This window comes from Asparagus officinalis, chromosome 10 (assembly GCF_001876935.1).
Source record: "Asparagus officinalis chromosome 10, Aspof.V1, whole genome shotgun sequence".
Taxonomy (NCBI): Eukaryota; Viridiplantae; Streptophyta; class Magnoliopsida; order Asparagales; family Asparagaceae; genus Asparagus; species Asparagus officinalis.
In genome coordinates this window covers 67,980,083-67,997,025 of record NC_033803.1, presented here as the reverse complement: position 1 = coordinate 67,997,025, position 16,943 = coordinate 67,980,083, and the positions used below count along the sequence as shown (strand labels likewise).

Below are 16,943 nucleotides of genomic sequence, written 5' to 3'. Positions count from 1 at the left end.
AAATATTGTTATAAAGCTTCTAAAATGCATAATTACATTAAATATATTGGTTATATAAAAATTTTAAAATTAAATCAACATATCATTACACTAAACTATGTTATTCAAATATTTCTATTAAGTTTAAACCACACAGGAAGCTAGCAAAAAAAGTTGTGAGCAAAAAGTACTTTCTTGTCGCATATTGCAGTCATCTTCATTAGATTAATTTCTTTTAGTTTGTTTTAGAACTTATAGTGTATCTTGAGCTTTGTGTAGGGCACCAGAAGACAATCGCATTGATAAGGAGCTGCTACCGAGGCTCAACAATGCAAAGGTAATTGATCATTTTGCATCTTCATGTGAATTTTGATTCTAATGGCTTATTCTGATGGAGGGTTGCTTGGTAGAATAAAAACAGTTTTGGGAGGAAGCCTAAGGACAAGAGAAAATGTAAGTGTGAACATAATTATCTGTATTTATACATGTCTCTGATATTGTTTATATTTGCTATGTTTAGGCACAAAATTATTTGACGAATTAATAACCTATGCTCATCCTTTATTTTTTGAAGCCATGAAGCTAGTATTATAAATTGCCACTCATTAGGGTGTCTCTAACTGGTTGTCAAGCAGTAAAACATGTTCAAGTTTTAACGATGATTTGTATGAATTTGTTCCACTTGAAATGTCACATCTGTGGTTCTAGGCAGAGTAACATGTGCTTGTTTCTTTGATGGATTCTGTGTTCTACTATAATACATTTTTTGGCACCAAAACGCTGATTCTCAAACATATATATTATATAATTTGTCTTAATTTCATATCCACTTCTCTCATCATATTCTATTAGTGCTCTTTTATTGATTATCATGTAATACCCTTGAAGCGATTACTTCTTTTAGCTGGAATCATTTTATTCCAATTGCTATTTGCTTGAGACCTGGAATGAGTCTTGTACTAAAAGTAAGAAAATTGGTATTCTTACTTCCTTTCGTCTAGATTGTCTTATGCTGACTCTGACTGTATTTCATCATCTTAGGTTTTAATTCCATTTTACCTTATTAATGATGCAGACAGCTTTCTAACTTTAATATATTTTGTAGGCTGGTAATATCTTAGTTGATACACATGGAGGAGTGAAGCTCGGAGATTTTGGTGTTTCCGCTTGCCTTTTTGATTCGGGTGATAGGCAGCGTACATGGAATACCTTAGTTGGAACTCCTTGCTGGTGCGTCATTTGAAAATTTTTAGCATGGTTACATAATACTAGTTTTGCAGATAGTGACATCTGATTTTTTTTTATCTTCTTTTTCTAGGATGGCACCTGAAGTGATGGAGCAACGATATGGTTATGATTTCAAGTAGGTTCTGTGACTTCTTTCGCTGTTTATCTTGTTTAGTTTAGTTCATTTTGTAGATCCCAGATCTCACAGAATATTTCGTAACAAACTGCAGGGTGGATATCTGGTCTTTTGGAATTACGACATTGGAGCTTGCTCATGGGCATGCTCCTTTTTCCTCTCGACCGCCTATAAAGGTATTATAGTAATCTGAGTTTTCTTCCTTGTGTTTTCCATTTGCATTTGAACTTAGTTCCAAAAGGCAAGAGGATTTTGGTACAATTAGCTAATGACTTTGGTTCATTGATTTTCACCTAAAATATGAATATCTGGAAAGCTATGCAAGAATGTTACTTTCTGTTATGCATCATGTTTTCAGTGATGCGTTCTCTGAAAAAATTTATTTTGCAGGTCTTTCTCATGACCTTGAATAATGCTCCCCCGTCTCTTGAATCTAGAAAAGACAAGAAGTTTTCGAAGGTTCATCTCCCATTTTGTACATTTTGTAAAGCAATGTCCTGATTGGAAAAGCTTTTTTATGATTGACTACTTGCACTAAAAAATATGATTTTTACTTAATAATTAAGATTTATTAGTATTGAATATTTGAGGATGGTGGAATTTTATTTATTGATGTTATTAATGAATAGAATTTTATTTTCCCTTTTATTCAATATTGGGTATTTTTAATATATTTGTGTTGTTAATCTTAGTGTCAGGTTGAGAATAATATGATAGTTGCCTATGAATGGAAAAAAATGTTATTAATGTATATTATAAATTTGTAGTCTACAATGACGGTTTTATAAACCGTATTTTGTTCATCAACGAAGGGAAAACACCGTCGTTGATGGGTTACTAATTACCCATTATGAAGACTTTTACGACGGTATCCAACCGTCATTAATTAGTCTTCAACGACGGGAAAAATATCCCCGTAACTAATGATAATGACGGAAAAATATCCCGTCACTGATGGTAATGACGGGAAAAAATCCCGTCACTGATGGTAACGACAGTGATAATTACCGTCGTAAATATTAACGATGGTAATATGTTCCGTCGTTATAGACTCTATAACGACGGGGTCGTAAATATTAACGATGGTAATATGTTCCGTCGTTATAGACTCTATAACGACGGGTAGTATATCCCTTCGTGACCCTTTAGCGAAGAGGGCTTCAACAACGGGTGACGAAGGGATTTTTTCCCCGTCGTTAGCATACAATAACGAAGGTTTTCAGCTCTTTAACGAAGGGAAATCCCTTCGTTAAATATGTAATTTCTTGTAGTGATTCAAAAGCTCAACCTTTACACATAATCACACTTCTTAAAGATAAATGCTCCCTGATATATCTATTCAGTATGACTAATTTGATTTAGATACCAAAAGCTAAACAAAACATTGCACTAGGCAGTGAGCATAACAGATCTTCATATCAATAGAATACAACTTAGGCATAAACATGAGTATAAAGAGGAACAAAGGAGGCAACACAAGGAATTTGGTATTGAAGTGACAAACGATTTCATTCAACATCATGAAGTTACATATTTAAAATAAAAAAAGCAAAATCTAAGCCTCAGGAAATGACATGGAAAGAGCAATGTTGAAAGCAATGAAAAAGAGACAACAGGACTTCATATAAAAAAAAGATAAAAATAGGCACTACATAAGGAAAATAATTTAAGGTAGTGAAAGATATGCAAGCAGCGGTAAGATCCTAATCCACAACCTTGCATAATTAAATATCTAAACAAGCTATGCAATTTGGCATGTCCACTGTCTCATTGATCAATAGGCAAACTTTAGCAAAGCCATAAATATTAGTAGGAATAATCACGTCAAATGAATAGAAGTCGTTCATGATTTGTAACAAGAAGACGAGAACCACAGAAACATGATAAGACAAGGCAACAGAAATAACATAGGGTAGTTCTTTATTGACCAGAACGAGATGTTAATTATTTGATGTCATTGGATCAGACCTCCACTTGAGATCCGATGTCGTTGGATCGGACCTCCACTTGATATCCGATCGGAACGAGACGGCGCCGGTGATTGTCGGGAGTTCTTCGTGCTCGAGGAGGTGAGGAAGAGTAGATCGGCGTCTGCGTTGGTGGCTGCAGAGAATATGAATCCACAGAGGAGGGGGAAGAGATTGAGAGGAGGAGAAAGCCACAGAGGAGGAGGAGAAGAAGAGGAAGAAAAGGGAAGGGTATTTTCGGAATTGTTTGGGCTGAATACATGGGAGAGTGTGAAAAGGGGGCTGAACATATTTTTTGGGTTTTTGAAGTTAAAGAGTAAAGGAAAAACATTGAGGGGCTAGGTCACATCCCCTTTAGTTTTTTGGGGCCTAGACACAATTTTCTCAAAAGTGCAAATTGGTTTAATTTGTGTGGTTACTTGTTCAGTGGGCCTCTAATAAAAGTAGTGCTTTTGGTGGGCCCATTAATTTTTATTCTTTCAGTTTATAAGTATAGACCTTTATCCGGATCATGTATCAGCTCTCACGATCAAAATTGAGTGAAAATTCTATGAGAGTATACACCATAAAAATAGGGTGATGTGAACCATTTACGGGTGGTTAGCGTGTTACTTTTGGAATTTGAGTTGTCCTATCTATGAAATAAATTACTTCACTCCTTTAGTGATGGTTCTGATAGGGTTGCTATTGACTAAAGTCGTCCACCTAAGACTGTTACAATTCTTTTTTTCTTTTTTTTTTTTGGATGAATGCTCAAGTTGCATAAACTTAATTTTTGTACTAAAGATTGGCGAAAAGCCTCCCCATGTTGCATGTACTTAATGAGTTCAGTCATTAAAGGAATCAGTAAAAAATATTTCATATTATTTAGAACAATTCTAGCAAGTGTATCACTCAATGGACTTCGTTTATATGTTGCTGACATGACACTTATATAAATTACTGTTATCCAGATCATAACCGTTCTGACATTTGTCATGCTTGCATTACTAATTTTTATTAGCTTTGTCATGATTAAAGATAGAACAAAACTTTGCTAAAAACTGATATTGCTTTTCGTCAGTGCGAGGTAGAGCTGCATGGATATTAAAGAGTTAAGTCCTCACTATCTAGTAATCAAATGTGATGAAGGGCGACTATTTTTGGTCCCTCTTCAATGCATTATTAACGTTAAGGTGACAGCATTGACAGGTCAAAGTGAAGGTGATTATTAAACAAAACCACCTCATCTATGCCAATAAGAACTTTGTCCGAATTAATGGCAAAAAGATTGTATAGCTCTAATTGAGTAAAATTAAGCAATAAATTTAATTAGAATCTACCAAGACCTCATTCACACAGAGTGTTGGATAATAGAATAATAATTAGTTAATCGAGTTAATGACACAGAGTGTTGGATAATAGATTCCAATAATATGATAAGGAGAACAAAAACATACGGCTATTTTTTTATCTCTTATCACTCCTTTCCACACCTAACATTAAAAAAAAAAGTGTACCTCTTAGAGCAAGTCCAGCAAGCTCTCAGTTGGGAGTCCTAGTCAGCAAGCTCTCAAGAGCTCTTAAGCATTTTGGTATAAAAAATTATAAAAATAAGCCTTGGGAGCATCTCCTTATTTTATGGAGCTCCAACAAGCTCCTAGTTAGAAACTCTAACAATATCAAAAACCCCTCTTCTATCAAAAAACCTATCAAAAAAACCTCTCTTCTATCAAAAAACCTCTCTTCTATTGCAAAGATAAAAAAACAAGGAGTTTTTTGTAAAAAAAAATGTTTTTTAATTGCTTGAGAGCTCCCAAGCGCTCCACAAATTTGTGGAGCGCTTGGGAGCTCTCAAGCAATTAAAAAACATTTTTTTTTACAAAAAACTCCTTGTTTTTTTATCTTTGCAATAGAAGAGAGGTTTTTTGATAGAAGAGAGGTTTTTTTGATAGGTTTTTTGATAGAAGAGGGGTTTTTGATATTGTTAGAGCTCCTAACTAGGAGCTTGTTGGAGCTCCATAAAATAAGGAGATGCTCCCAAGACTTATTTTTCTGCGGATTCGCATTGCCGTTACCGTTGTTCTCCCACGACTTCTCACTGCAAAGTAAATATAATCCTTTGTAAATTGATTTAGACGAATTAATTATCAGCTAATTAATTTTATTGTTACCTGGTTGGCCTAGGACAAAAAATGATGTCATAATTAGCGTCACTGCAGGTGAAGGTCGAGGTGGCGTCATCGTACGCGTAGCTATACGCCCTCGGGCACGCGTTCTTAAACAGCTGCGAGTACGCCGTAGGCCTACACGTATTCGGGTTCCCATACGCCCCGCTACAACAATACTGCTCCGTACCGTATGCTTCGCACGCGCTCTTGCACGCTACCGAGCCACAGTCAGAGCCAAGCCAGAGCAGAGCCAGAAACCGGGACCCGAACCCGTGGAACCCACCAGAAATTGGGTCACCTTAAGCTTCCAACGGGACAGCGCGTTGAGCATCCGCTAGGCAGCCCGTCGGGCTACAATTACCCGACCGCTTTGGCGGGACGACCAGTCGTAGGTTTGTTAGCCGTCGACCAGGCTGACGTCCGTAGAAACAGTCGAGGCCGTCGTGCCCGTTGAGGGTGAACTCGCAGAGGGTGGCGGGGGCATGTGTGCGGCGCCGGCGGCCGGAGCCATTGGAGGGCGGACGACCCGCCGTCGCCGGTGGCGGCAGCGCGAACTTGCGGTATGTGGGGTCGGTTGAGCAGAGGGTCGGGCCCACAAGCGGCCGGACCAGCCGGCAGGGAACGTCGACTGGGGTTGGATTCGCCGGAGTGAGGAGCGAGCCGGTGGTTGAGAGGGCGGCGGGTTGCGGCGCCAGAGAGGGGCGCGGGCAGACGGGTGTACCCACATGGTTGGTAGCGTGGAATGTGGCGGCAGTGGGATGGTAAACAGGAGGAGCTTTGCAAGATGAGAGACGGAACGTCGCCAGTTTATTTGGTTGCGCGTATCGAAAAATCTCGTCGGGGATGAGTCTTTGGCGAGGGTATATGTCCGAGGAATAGGCTGGCTGGGAGGGAGGGGGCTTTATATAGAGAGGGATTGAGGAGTGGGGCCTACTAATTAGATGGGTGGGATTTCTTTTGAGCAATAGAATTTGAGTATGTTAGTCAAAAGAAAAATCAAATGTGAACCTAATGTCTGCAGGAGATACTTGCGCATGGAGCGGTAGAGATTTTTTTCCCCCAAAAGAAAGCATCGGATGCTTGAAAGATAACAAATAAAATATAAGATGTTTCTAGTTGATCCTTTTTGTATAACAAAGAACTCTGCAATTATTTGAAATCCATTTTAAATTAGTGATCGGTAGGAATTGAAATTAGATTGCTTCGATGCATGTCACTGCACAAAAACTCCAAGGCTATGACGAGGGCCGAGGGATATAAGAATTGAGGGGCCTAAAGGCAATTTTGAATGATATAAGGTACAAATTGTAAAATATTAAAAGATTTAAGGGACTAATAATGAACAAGCCCAATTATAAAACGTTGTCTTGTTTGAGACCAAAAACACATGCAAGGTAGAGCGTACTACAAACTTATTATATTTGCCCACTATATCGCAAAGTATACTACTTTTGCGCAACGAAACATTTCGGGGAAATTAATAGATTTGTGCTCCTTTGTAGTGGGAGAAACTCGGAGGTCACCGAAAAAAACACTGGTCATCATGATTAAGGAAAATATTAGGCTAACGGTAGCAATGACACATCTTCTCAAATCTTTCTTATTTAAACCCTAAACTTTATTCTTTGCTCACCATGGTATCTTATCCTCTTGTTGAATATTAGATACCTTCAATCGTCACTAACATCGTCTTAATGTATAACGTGGGGTTAAACCCTAGCCTCTCAGTACCAATTTCATTATAAAAGATTAATAACTATAATGTCATGCGCGCACTATAAAATAATTTTATGGTTGAGAAGAGAAACTCATGGCCACACTTTACGCAACATTGAACCGGTCTTCAACCTTAGGGTATGTTTGACAATTCTTTAAACTTAAGTTAAGAGTGATTCTGGTCTAATTTTTAGATGATTTGTGTTTGGCTAAAATTTAACCAAATTTTAGCCTTAAAACCTCTTTGCCAAACTGCCTCCTTATGGAAAAATTCTAGCCACTAGTACAAACAGGTGCAGTCCCAACGGGTGGTAGGAACCGTTGGGGCTAATTTTCTTAGCACCAACGGTTTCCCCCGTTGGCGCAATTCGTGTTTTTCCCAAAAAAATGGAGGGAGCCCGCCCCACACCCCCAAATTTTGCTTTACCCCAAATTAACAAAATTCGATCTCTCTCCCTCTCTGCCTCCCTCCCTCTCGCCAAAGCCAACACCGCCCTCCTCTCGGTGTCGTCGGCGTCGTCGTCGGTGCTCTCTCGCTGCTTATTCTCTCCCTAAAAGCCCTAGTTAATCATTATCGGAGCTCTCTTCCCTGATTCGAGATCCTCCTCTGATTTGAGCTCCTCTCGTCGTCGTCGTCGTCATCGTCATCGCCGTCGCCGACGCTCCCTCCTCTTCGGTGAAAACCCTAACTCTAATCCCCCCTTTCCTTCAAAAACATACTCTAAAAGCCCTAGTTTACTCAGCTGCTACATTTCCTTTCTTTTTACCTCTTCTGTGAATTATGATTTTTGAGAAAGCAACGGGAATGGGTTTGAGTTTTGTTGCTTCAGCTTCGATCTTTGTCTGCTATTATAAAAAGTTCCCCTTCTGGATACTTAATGAATTTATGGCCCTCTTCATCTCCTTCATGCTATGAATCTTGAAAGACTGATATTTTGTGGTGCCCATTTGATTGCTTTCCTTTTTCTTTACTCAATTGCTTTGAGGTTGGAATTATATACAGACCTGCTTTTTTGACAATCCATTGCCTCCCGTGGATTGTGTGGGTTTCTTCCTCTTATTCCTTCCAATTATCCTGTAGGATGGTATTTTTTTTAGTTGCTCAATTGAGTCAAATGCGTGAAAATCAGTGATATTATAGTTGGGAAATTGAATTAACTGTGCTTGTTCTTTGTTTAATTGGTTTCATAATTGGTACACGTTGTTCCGATGAAAAAAGCTTGCACCTTATTAGGTTGTATTTGAGGTTACTTGCTGTACTCAACTAACTTCTGCGCTGTACCACCTCACATTTCTTGGTGAAGTTAATGTTCTACATTCTCATTTTCTGCTGTCTAATTGGTCCAATGTTATATGAACCCATGAAAAGTTGTGTGAAGAAGAAAGGCTTGGTTTACAAGTGACTGGGTATATAAAATCTTTGTGCCATCCTCTTTTTAATGAAGAAAAATATCTTGATAAGAACTTCTTTAAATACAGAACGTTTCTTATGTGTGAAACTTTCCATGCATATCTTGTAAGTGATGGGTGATAAATAATTCAATAAAAGAAGAAAAAGGCTTCTCATTCTCTAATTATGTTTCCTACCTTCATGAATATACTACGCTTAAATATATTCATTCTCTTATTAGATTTACTACCTTCATGAATTCTTTTGCTTGAAAGTTGAAACTGTTAAGGATGTGAAATATTCATATATCTACTAATTCTGAAGATACTACAAAGTCCAATGATGTGATGATATCAGGAAATTATCCTTTCATTTATACATAAGAAGCATACATCTTCTTCTCCTTTTATTTTTGTACAAAACACATTTTTTAGAAAGCAATTGGTTACAGGTTTCTTTTATTTGTTATTTTATTTCTTTGTAGGTTTCACTACCTAAAACCTATATACTGAGCATTACAAGAATCGACATTGGATATGGAAAAAAACTTGTGCGGTTGCCCGAATCAAACCTATATACTGAGCATTACAAGAATCGACATTGGATATGGAAAAAAACTTGTGCGGTTGCCCGAATCTTCCTTGTAGTCCATCTCTCCAACCATTTCCATAAAAACAATTATTGCAATTGTTATGTTTCATCAAATGAAAGTTAACTGCTTTTTTATATTTTTGAATTTTATTCAGGAAAGATAGCAGTTACTGGTGGATGTCGTGAATATATTAGTGCACCATATTTCGCTGCTATATCCGCCCTAAAAATTGTTAGTAATGCCTCTTCTGTTACATTTCATTATACTCCATGTTTGTTTTAGTACGTTCATACTTCATACTTAAAAGATATTCATATCTTGGTCTATGTTGAATTTTAAGAATTCTGCCTTTCTTGCACAGGGTGCAGATTTATCACATGTTTTCTGTACAAAAGATGTTTCACCGGTGATAAAAGGCTACAGCCCTGAGTTGATTGTCCATCCTGTGCTGGAAGAATCATACAGTGTAAGGTAATCTAAAGGTTTACTCGATGTTCTTCTCAGCTTGACGAACATATTGATTATGTATTGGTTTGTTTCCTGCAATTTAAAAACATTCTCATGTTGTTTACTTATTAGTTTTATCATTTTTCTAAATAAAACTATAATTCTAAGATACTTTTCAGATGTGGCATGAACTGGCTATCCTTGTCATTTAACACTTCATGTCTGTATTCCTAGTGTACTCTCTTTTATCATCGAGTTACGGAATATACCGGAACTATTGCACATTTTGTCATTTCTTATTTTATATACCATCATGCCTGATAGCCAAATCATAGGGCAATTTAATCCAGTATAAGCTATGTAGCGAGAATACGTCTGTCATGAAATTAGGTTGTGTTGGGAACTTGTCGGACATGTGTATTGGAACTTTGTAGAACCCCCCATATCAGCTTGTCTTGTCTATATCAGCTGATTTTTGTCTATTAGATTATAAAACAAGTTTCAACTGCTTTGTGTAGAGAGGTTTGCATACTATTTTCCTAAATGGTTCTTGGGAACTTGTCTGTTGGTCGTTTTTTATGGATTTGCGGTGATGGTGATTGGTCACGTATGGATTTGCGGCTATGATGATATCGTGTTCAATTCAATCATATATCCAGCTTGTTTGTATACTTTGATGGCTAATGCTGGTTATAGGATCTTGTTTGTATACTTTGATGGCTTGCGTGTAGGTGAGACACATTTTCTTGTATGCTTTGATGGCTATTGCTGGTTATAGGAGCTTGTTTGTATACTTGCAGGTGCCTAATGCTGGTTATAGGAGCATTTTTGTGGACTTGAGGAGAAACGTGTAGAGGAAAAGCTTTCAATTTTGGAAGAGTAAATGCAATTTACCCTATCTTTCTTTTGTAACTCTATTTAGGATAATTAGATGATACAACATTATGGTGTTTATGTGTATTGTTTCATTATCAGAATACGCATACACAATGCAAGTGACTGCTCCAGGAAATGTTTATAGCTATGGAGTTGTACTGTTAGAGCTCTTAACTAGCAGATTACCTGTTGATGAGCAATTTGGTGAAGGGATTGATCTAGTGAAGTGGGTACATAGTGCATCAAAGAGAGACGAAACTCCTGAGCAGATAATGGACACAAGGCTGAGCACTGTCTCATTTTCTTGGAGGAAGCAAATGCTAGCGGTATTGAAGATTGCCATGCTCTGCACTGATATCACTCAAGGCTGAGATGCTTCTTGAGGTTAAATAAGCCCAGTCGTCGACTTTTATGGGACTGAACTCATGATGTAGCTCATATTCCCTAATTTTCAAGTGGTGTGTGTTATGTGAGATAAGTGCAAGGAGCTTTTAAATGTTGGAAGGGATACTTTGCTCATGTCAAATGCAAAGATGTTTATCTATAATTTTGTATAATCAAATAGTAGTCTCTCCCCTTTCATCAACAGAGCATGTCTCAGTTGGATGTTATGTGTCCGTTAGATATGGAAATAGTTTTGAATGTATGTAACTGAACGTATTATGTTATTGCCAAACATATATTTTTGTTGAGAAAAAAAATACTGTGACAGTTTGACTGTTTGAGATTGCCTGAACTCTTTATGGATGTGAACAGATATAATATATATATTTTTGTTGGAAATGAATTTTATGTAAACATGGCAGGCAAGAGGTATTAATGAAACTGAAAAAAATGAAAAAGATTAGCACCAACGGTTACAACCGTTGGTGCAAGTATCAGCACCAACGGTTGTAACCGTTGGTGTTGATACTTGCACCAACGGAACCGTTGGTGCTGATACTTGCACCAACGGTTACAACCGTTGGTGCAGATTTTCACCCGTTGGGGCTGATTCAGCCCCAACGCTAGTTGCCGTAACGGGTGGATTTTCTGCCCCAACGGTCGTAACCGTTGGGGATACTACTTGCCCCAACGGTTACAACCGTTGGGGTAGAGCTTCTTTGTACTAGTGAGCGTATTTGAGGACTAATGAGTTACCAAATTAGTTTTTCAACAAAAAAAATTTCGTATGACGACAAGCAATCGAACTGTTTTGGAGGACACGTTTGAGGAAAATAATTATTATATGTATTTTTAGGCGTTTATATTCTATTTATACTAGGGATATATAAAAAGCTTGTACATAGGATAGCATCAAGCTTTCAAAATTAAGTAGGTATTGTTTAGTAATTAGTGTATACAACTAAGTGCGACGATCGACAGGAATATTTCATCCTGATCTGAGCTATAATAAATGTTGGAAATATCGTGCATCTACGATTGGAAATAATCACTTAATTTGTTTTATATGTAGATTATTGGCTTTAATGCTATCTACTAGTATTTTTTACTTAGTTGCAACATTAGTGTCAAAAGAGGGCGGCCTGAATCGTGCAGGATAGCAGGCGATTTTTTTGCTGCTATTCTGCTCCCCCGCCGAGATTTTTGAGTTCTTGATGGCTAACAAGAAGAAAATTAGTGGGAAAAAAATCCTAGAGATCGGATTGAGAACATCTATGATGAATTCGGCTATTTCAGAGGATCAACCTGAAGCTCGGAGTGAAGAAGATGATGAAGTTTTCATTAAAATGGGATCAACTGGTCCAAAAGGGGGGAAGAAGTCCAGATCTATGGCGAAAATTCTGAGTTCTGCCATTCCTGTGCAAGATCGAGTGTGTGTAGATAGAATATCAGGAGATCCGAAAGATCAGCTTGAGCGAGTATCAGATTGTCTTCTCACTCCTGGTTCTAGTAGATCTACAAGGGTATCATGGGCAGATGAGATGGATTATGGTAAAGATTCTGTAAACTCTTCTTTAAATCATGAGATTCAGAAATCGATAAATGATTCAGGGGAAAAATTGATTCTGGTTAATGAGAATGTTACTGTTACATTGAATGCGGAAAAGAGAAATAATGAAGTGTTAAGCAGAGAAAATTTGGAATCCAATGTATTATCTGAAGTGAAATCCAAAGAAGATAATGAAATACCTCCGATAGAATCATCAAAAAAATGAAACAAGGGAAAAAAATAGGAAAAAGCTGGGTTAGCCTGTTTGCTGATAATAGGAAACTTGGAAGTAGAATGAATTTGAACTATGTTCCCATTGAAAACAAGGATATAGTAACTTTTGATGATGATGAATGGAATGAGGATATCTCAGTTTGGCAATCTTCTCTAATTGGTCAAGTTTTAGGTCTGAATGTCAAATTCAAGGCCATGGAAGCCTATGTGCAAAAAGTCTGGAAACATTTAATGCTGGAAGTTTGCCTGCTAAAACCTGGAATTTTTCTGTTTAAATTCAAAGAAAAAGAAGACATGAATGAGATTTTGTGTAAGGGACATTGGTTCTTTGGTTCAAGACCCCTCTTGCAGAAGCCTTGGTCTAATGGAGATGAAATTGACAAAATAAGGGATTGTGTATATCCTATATGGATACAACTTCTAGCTTTGAGGCTAAACCTGTGGAATGCTAAAAGCATTAGTAAGATTGTTAGTGCTATAGGGTGTCACATAGCTATTGACAGGTTAACAGCAAATAGGCAGCGCTTGGCATATGCAAGAGTGCTAGTAGAAGTTAATATGCCCTCCCCTCTTCTAGATCAAATCATCATTCAAGGTCCAAAAGGGAAACAAATTATACGGATAGTAATATATGAATTAAAGCCTAAATGGTGTAATTTGTGCAAGCTAGTAGGGCATGATACACAATCCTACAGGAGACAAGTGAAAGCACAAAGATGGATTCCTAAGAAAAATCCTACATCTGGAAATGTTGAGAAGGAGAGAGCTAATGTAATACCTGATTCTCATATACAGAAGCTGAATGTTGATAGACAGGAAGATGAGGTTAAAAATGTGCAAATTCAGCCTACAGAAAATGAACCTGAAAAATTACAATCTGAAATAAATTCAGATCAGCAGGCTCTTGGATATGAAGGGTGTACTCATCACTTGAAACAGGTCAATGATGTCCTAAAACTGAACATGTGAATGAAGATTTGCAAGCTTCTGTAGTTAAATCTGGGCAGCGGGTTGTGCACATGTCTGTGCATGTTGTTGTGCATGACAAACAAGCTAATACTGGAAATGTTCACAGATCTGGGGGTGCTACTCAGACAAATAGCTCGTGGGTACATGTTCAAAAAGGCAAACACATTAAGTCCACTATCCCTACTAATTCTTTTTCATACTTAGATATATTGGATATTAATCCCTCTACATTAGATAATGGGGGTGGTCAATGATGAATATATTATTCTGGAATGTAAGAGGATTAAATAAATCCTCTAAAAAACATTTAGTAAAGTTGTTCTTATCTCAGTATCATATGTCCTACATTGCTTTGCTCAAAACAAAGATTAGAGAAAGCAGATTGAAGGATGTAGCAAAGGAAATTCCAAAAAACTGGAACTGGCTATCTAATGTCAGTAATCATGGAAAAGCTAAGATATGGATTATATGGAATCCAAATATTCTTGACATTCAAGTTATCAAGATATCAGATCAAAGTATCACCTGCAAAGTACAATCCTTGGATGAGAGAATGAAATGTGTTATTACTTCAATATATGGTTTAAACCAAATGCAAGCAAGAAAGGATTTGCGGCTGGAATTGAAGATGCTACAACTCTCCACTGGAAATGAACCTTGGCTCTTATGTGGTGATTTCAACACTATTATCAGTAATGAGGAAAAGTTGGGTGGCTCAATTCTTTCTGAAGCTGACACAAAGGATTTTAGAGATTTTATTGAAGACTGCAACTTAAATCATCTAAAAACAACTGGCTGCTTTTATACTTGGAATAACAAACAAGATCAAGACTCAAGAGTGTGGAGTAGATTAGACAAGGCTCTGGTGAATGATGCTTGGATTCACTTGTACACTTCTAGTCAGGTTGAATTCTTACTCCCTAGCTTTTCTGATCATTCTCTTGCTTTGGTATCTTTTTATGATGAGTGTCCAGGTGGGAAGAAACCATTCAAATTCTTTAATATGTGGACAAAGCATGATAGCTTCCTTCCAGCTGTTACTACAATTTGGCAAACAAAAATTGATGGGTATAAAATGTACTCAGTTTGCATGAAGCTTAAGCAACTAAGAGGAGCTCTTAAAGACATTAACAAAAAGCATTATTACAATATCAATGAGCAAGTTCAAAGAGCTAAGTTTGCACTTGATGAAGCTCAAGGAAACCTCCAGATCAGCTCTCTCAATCCAGAATTCATTATGGAAGAGGAAAGATTGTAAAGTTAAATTCAACAAGCTTCAGCATTGTGAGCTTTCTTTTTTCCAGCAAAAAGTTAGGATTAAATGGAGTGTTCAAGGGGATAGGTGCACTAATTTTTTCCATTCAATGATAAAATCTAATAGACATCATAATAAAGTGTTAGTGCTCTATAATAATTCGGGACAAAGAATAACTGATCAAGAAGGGATTGCCAATGAACTGGTGTCTTACTTCAAAGGCTTGATGGGGACATCCACGGTCACTCTTTCACCTGACATCCATGTCATTCAAGCTGGGCCATGCTTATCTGAATCATAAACCAATTTCCTTTCTAGACTAGTTTCGAAAGAAGAAATAAAGAATGCTATCTTCTCAATGGATAATAACAAGGCTCAATGGATGATAACAAGGCTCCAGGCCCTAATGGATATGGGGTAGCATTCTACAAATCAGCTTAGCCTGTGATTGGGGATGAGGTATCATCAGCTATTCTGGACTTCTTCAAGAATGGGAAAATGTTGGGAATGGTCAACTCTACTTCCATCACTCTGATACCAAATGTACAATGTCCTAAATCACCCTCTGATTTCAGACCTAGAATTAAACCAAGTATGGGGTACATTGTGAATGAGGCCCAAAGTGCAATTGTCAAGGGAAGACAAATTACTAGTAACATTTCCTTGGCTCATGAGCTTGCCAAGAATTATACCAGGAAGAACATCTCACCACGAATCATGATGTAACATTTCCTTGGCTCATGAGCTTGCCAAGAATTATACCAGGAAGAACATCTCACCACGAATCATGATGAATATTGATATTAGAAAAGCTTTTGATAAAGAATTATACCAGGAAGAACATCTCACCACGAATCATGATGAATATTGATATTAGAAAAGCTTTTGATATAATCAATTGGGACTTTTTGAAAGAAATGCTTCAAGGGCTGGGATTTCCTACAGTAATGATTAAATGGATAATGGCTTGCATATCTTCCCCTAAGTACTCTATTTCTCTTAATGGTACACTTCATGGATATTTTGAAGGAAGGAGAGGATTAAGGCAGAGGGATCCCCTATCCCCATACCTATTCATTTTGGGCATGGAGTACTTGTCGAGAAAATTGGACCTTTTAAAAGGTAACAGATTGTTTAGATATCATCCACAGTGTAATAAGCTCAAAATTTTACATCTTATTTTTACGGATGTTCTGCTTCTCTTTGCCAAAGGGGACTTGAATTCAGTTCAAAAACTATATCAATGCATTAAAGATTTCAGTGAGATCACTGGTTTGGAAGCTAATATGGATAAATGTTCTGTATACTATGGTGGGGTGAATGATTCTGTCAAAGAGGCTATTCACAGTTTCCTGGGCTTCACCGAAGGCACTATTCTTTTTAGATATCTGGGTGTACCTCTGATTTGTAAAAGGCTTACAAGTGAGGATTGTAATCCTCTTATTGAAAAAATATCAAGCCAGTTTCAAAAGTAGTTAAAGCATAATAACCTATCCTATGCAGGGAGAATTCAGGTGATTAAAAGTGTGATTCTTATGGTTCAAAACTTTTGGACATCAAATTTCATACTTCCTGTTAGAGTATCCCTGAGGATCGACGAGTTATATAGGAAGTTCTTATGGGGTAAATCTAAAAATTCTTTTAGAACTCCGTTGGTATCATGGGATAAAATTTGCAGCGAAAAAAGACAAGGTGGCTTAGGTGTATTCTCTGCTTCTATTTGGAACTTGGCATCAGCTTTAAGAAGCTTATGGTATATTCATATCAATATGGAAGTGCTGTGGGTAAAATGGATTCATAGAAAATACTTAAAACATTCAGATATCTGGCATGTTAATGTAAGAACAGGGGACTCGTGGTGTTGGAAACAACTTATCAAAATCAGGAATAAAGCTCTGGTTGTTTTGGGAGGAGTAGATAACTTGATACAAATACTGAGTTCTTGCTATAAGAAATCTAAAATTCAGCTGTCTGCAGTTTATGAAAAATTCTCCCCAATGACTCAGAGGGTGTCATGGTTCAGTACAGTGTGGGGAAAGATGAACTACCCAAAGCATGCATTTTTGTTTTGA

The 16,943-nt window shown here is 37.4% G+C and overlaps 2 protein-coding genes and 1 pseudogene across 2 annotated transcripts; 2 read left to right on the top strand and 1 right to left on the bottom strand.

Annotated features, from left to right (window-relative positions):
• LOC109826858 (serine/threonine-protein kinase OSR1-like) lies at nt 358-1,843 on the top strand. The gene is made up of 5 exons (XM_020393875.1): nt 358-432; nt 1,085-1,209; nt 1,298-1,342; nt 1,437-1,518; nt 1,733-1,843. The coding sequence occupies exons 1-5, from the start codon at nt 358-360 to the stop codon at nt 1,841-1,843; spliced, it is 438 nt and encodes a 145-aa protein (XP_020249464.1).
• LOC109826857 lies at nt 2,037-6,495 on the bottom strand (annotated as a pseudogene).
• Nucleotides 15,466-16,943, top strand: LOC109826855. The gene is made up of 4 exons (XM_020393874.1): nt 15,466-15,593; nt 15,707-15,993; nt 16,084-16,293; nt 16,375-16,943. The coding sequence occupies exons 1-4, from the start codon at nt 15,466-15,468 to the stop codon at nt 16,941-16,943; spliced, it is 1,194 nt and encodes a 397-aa protein (XP_020249463.1).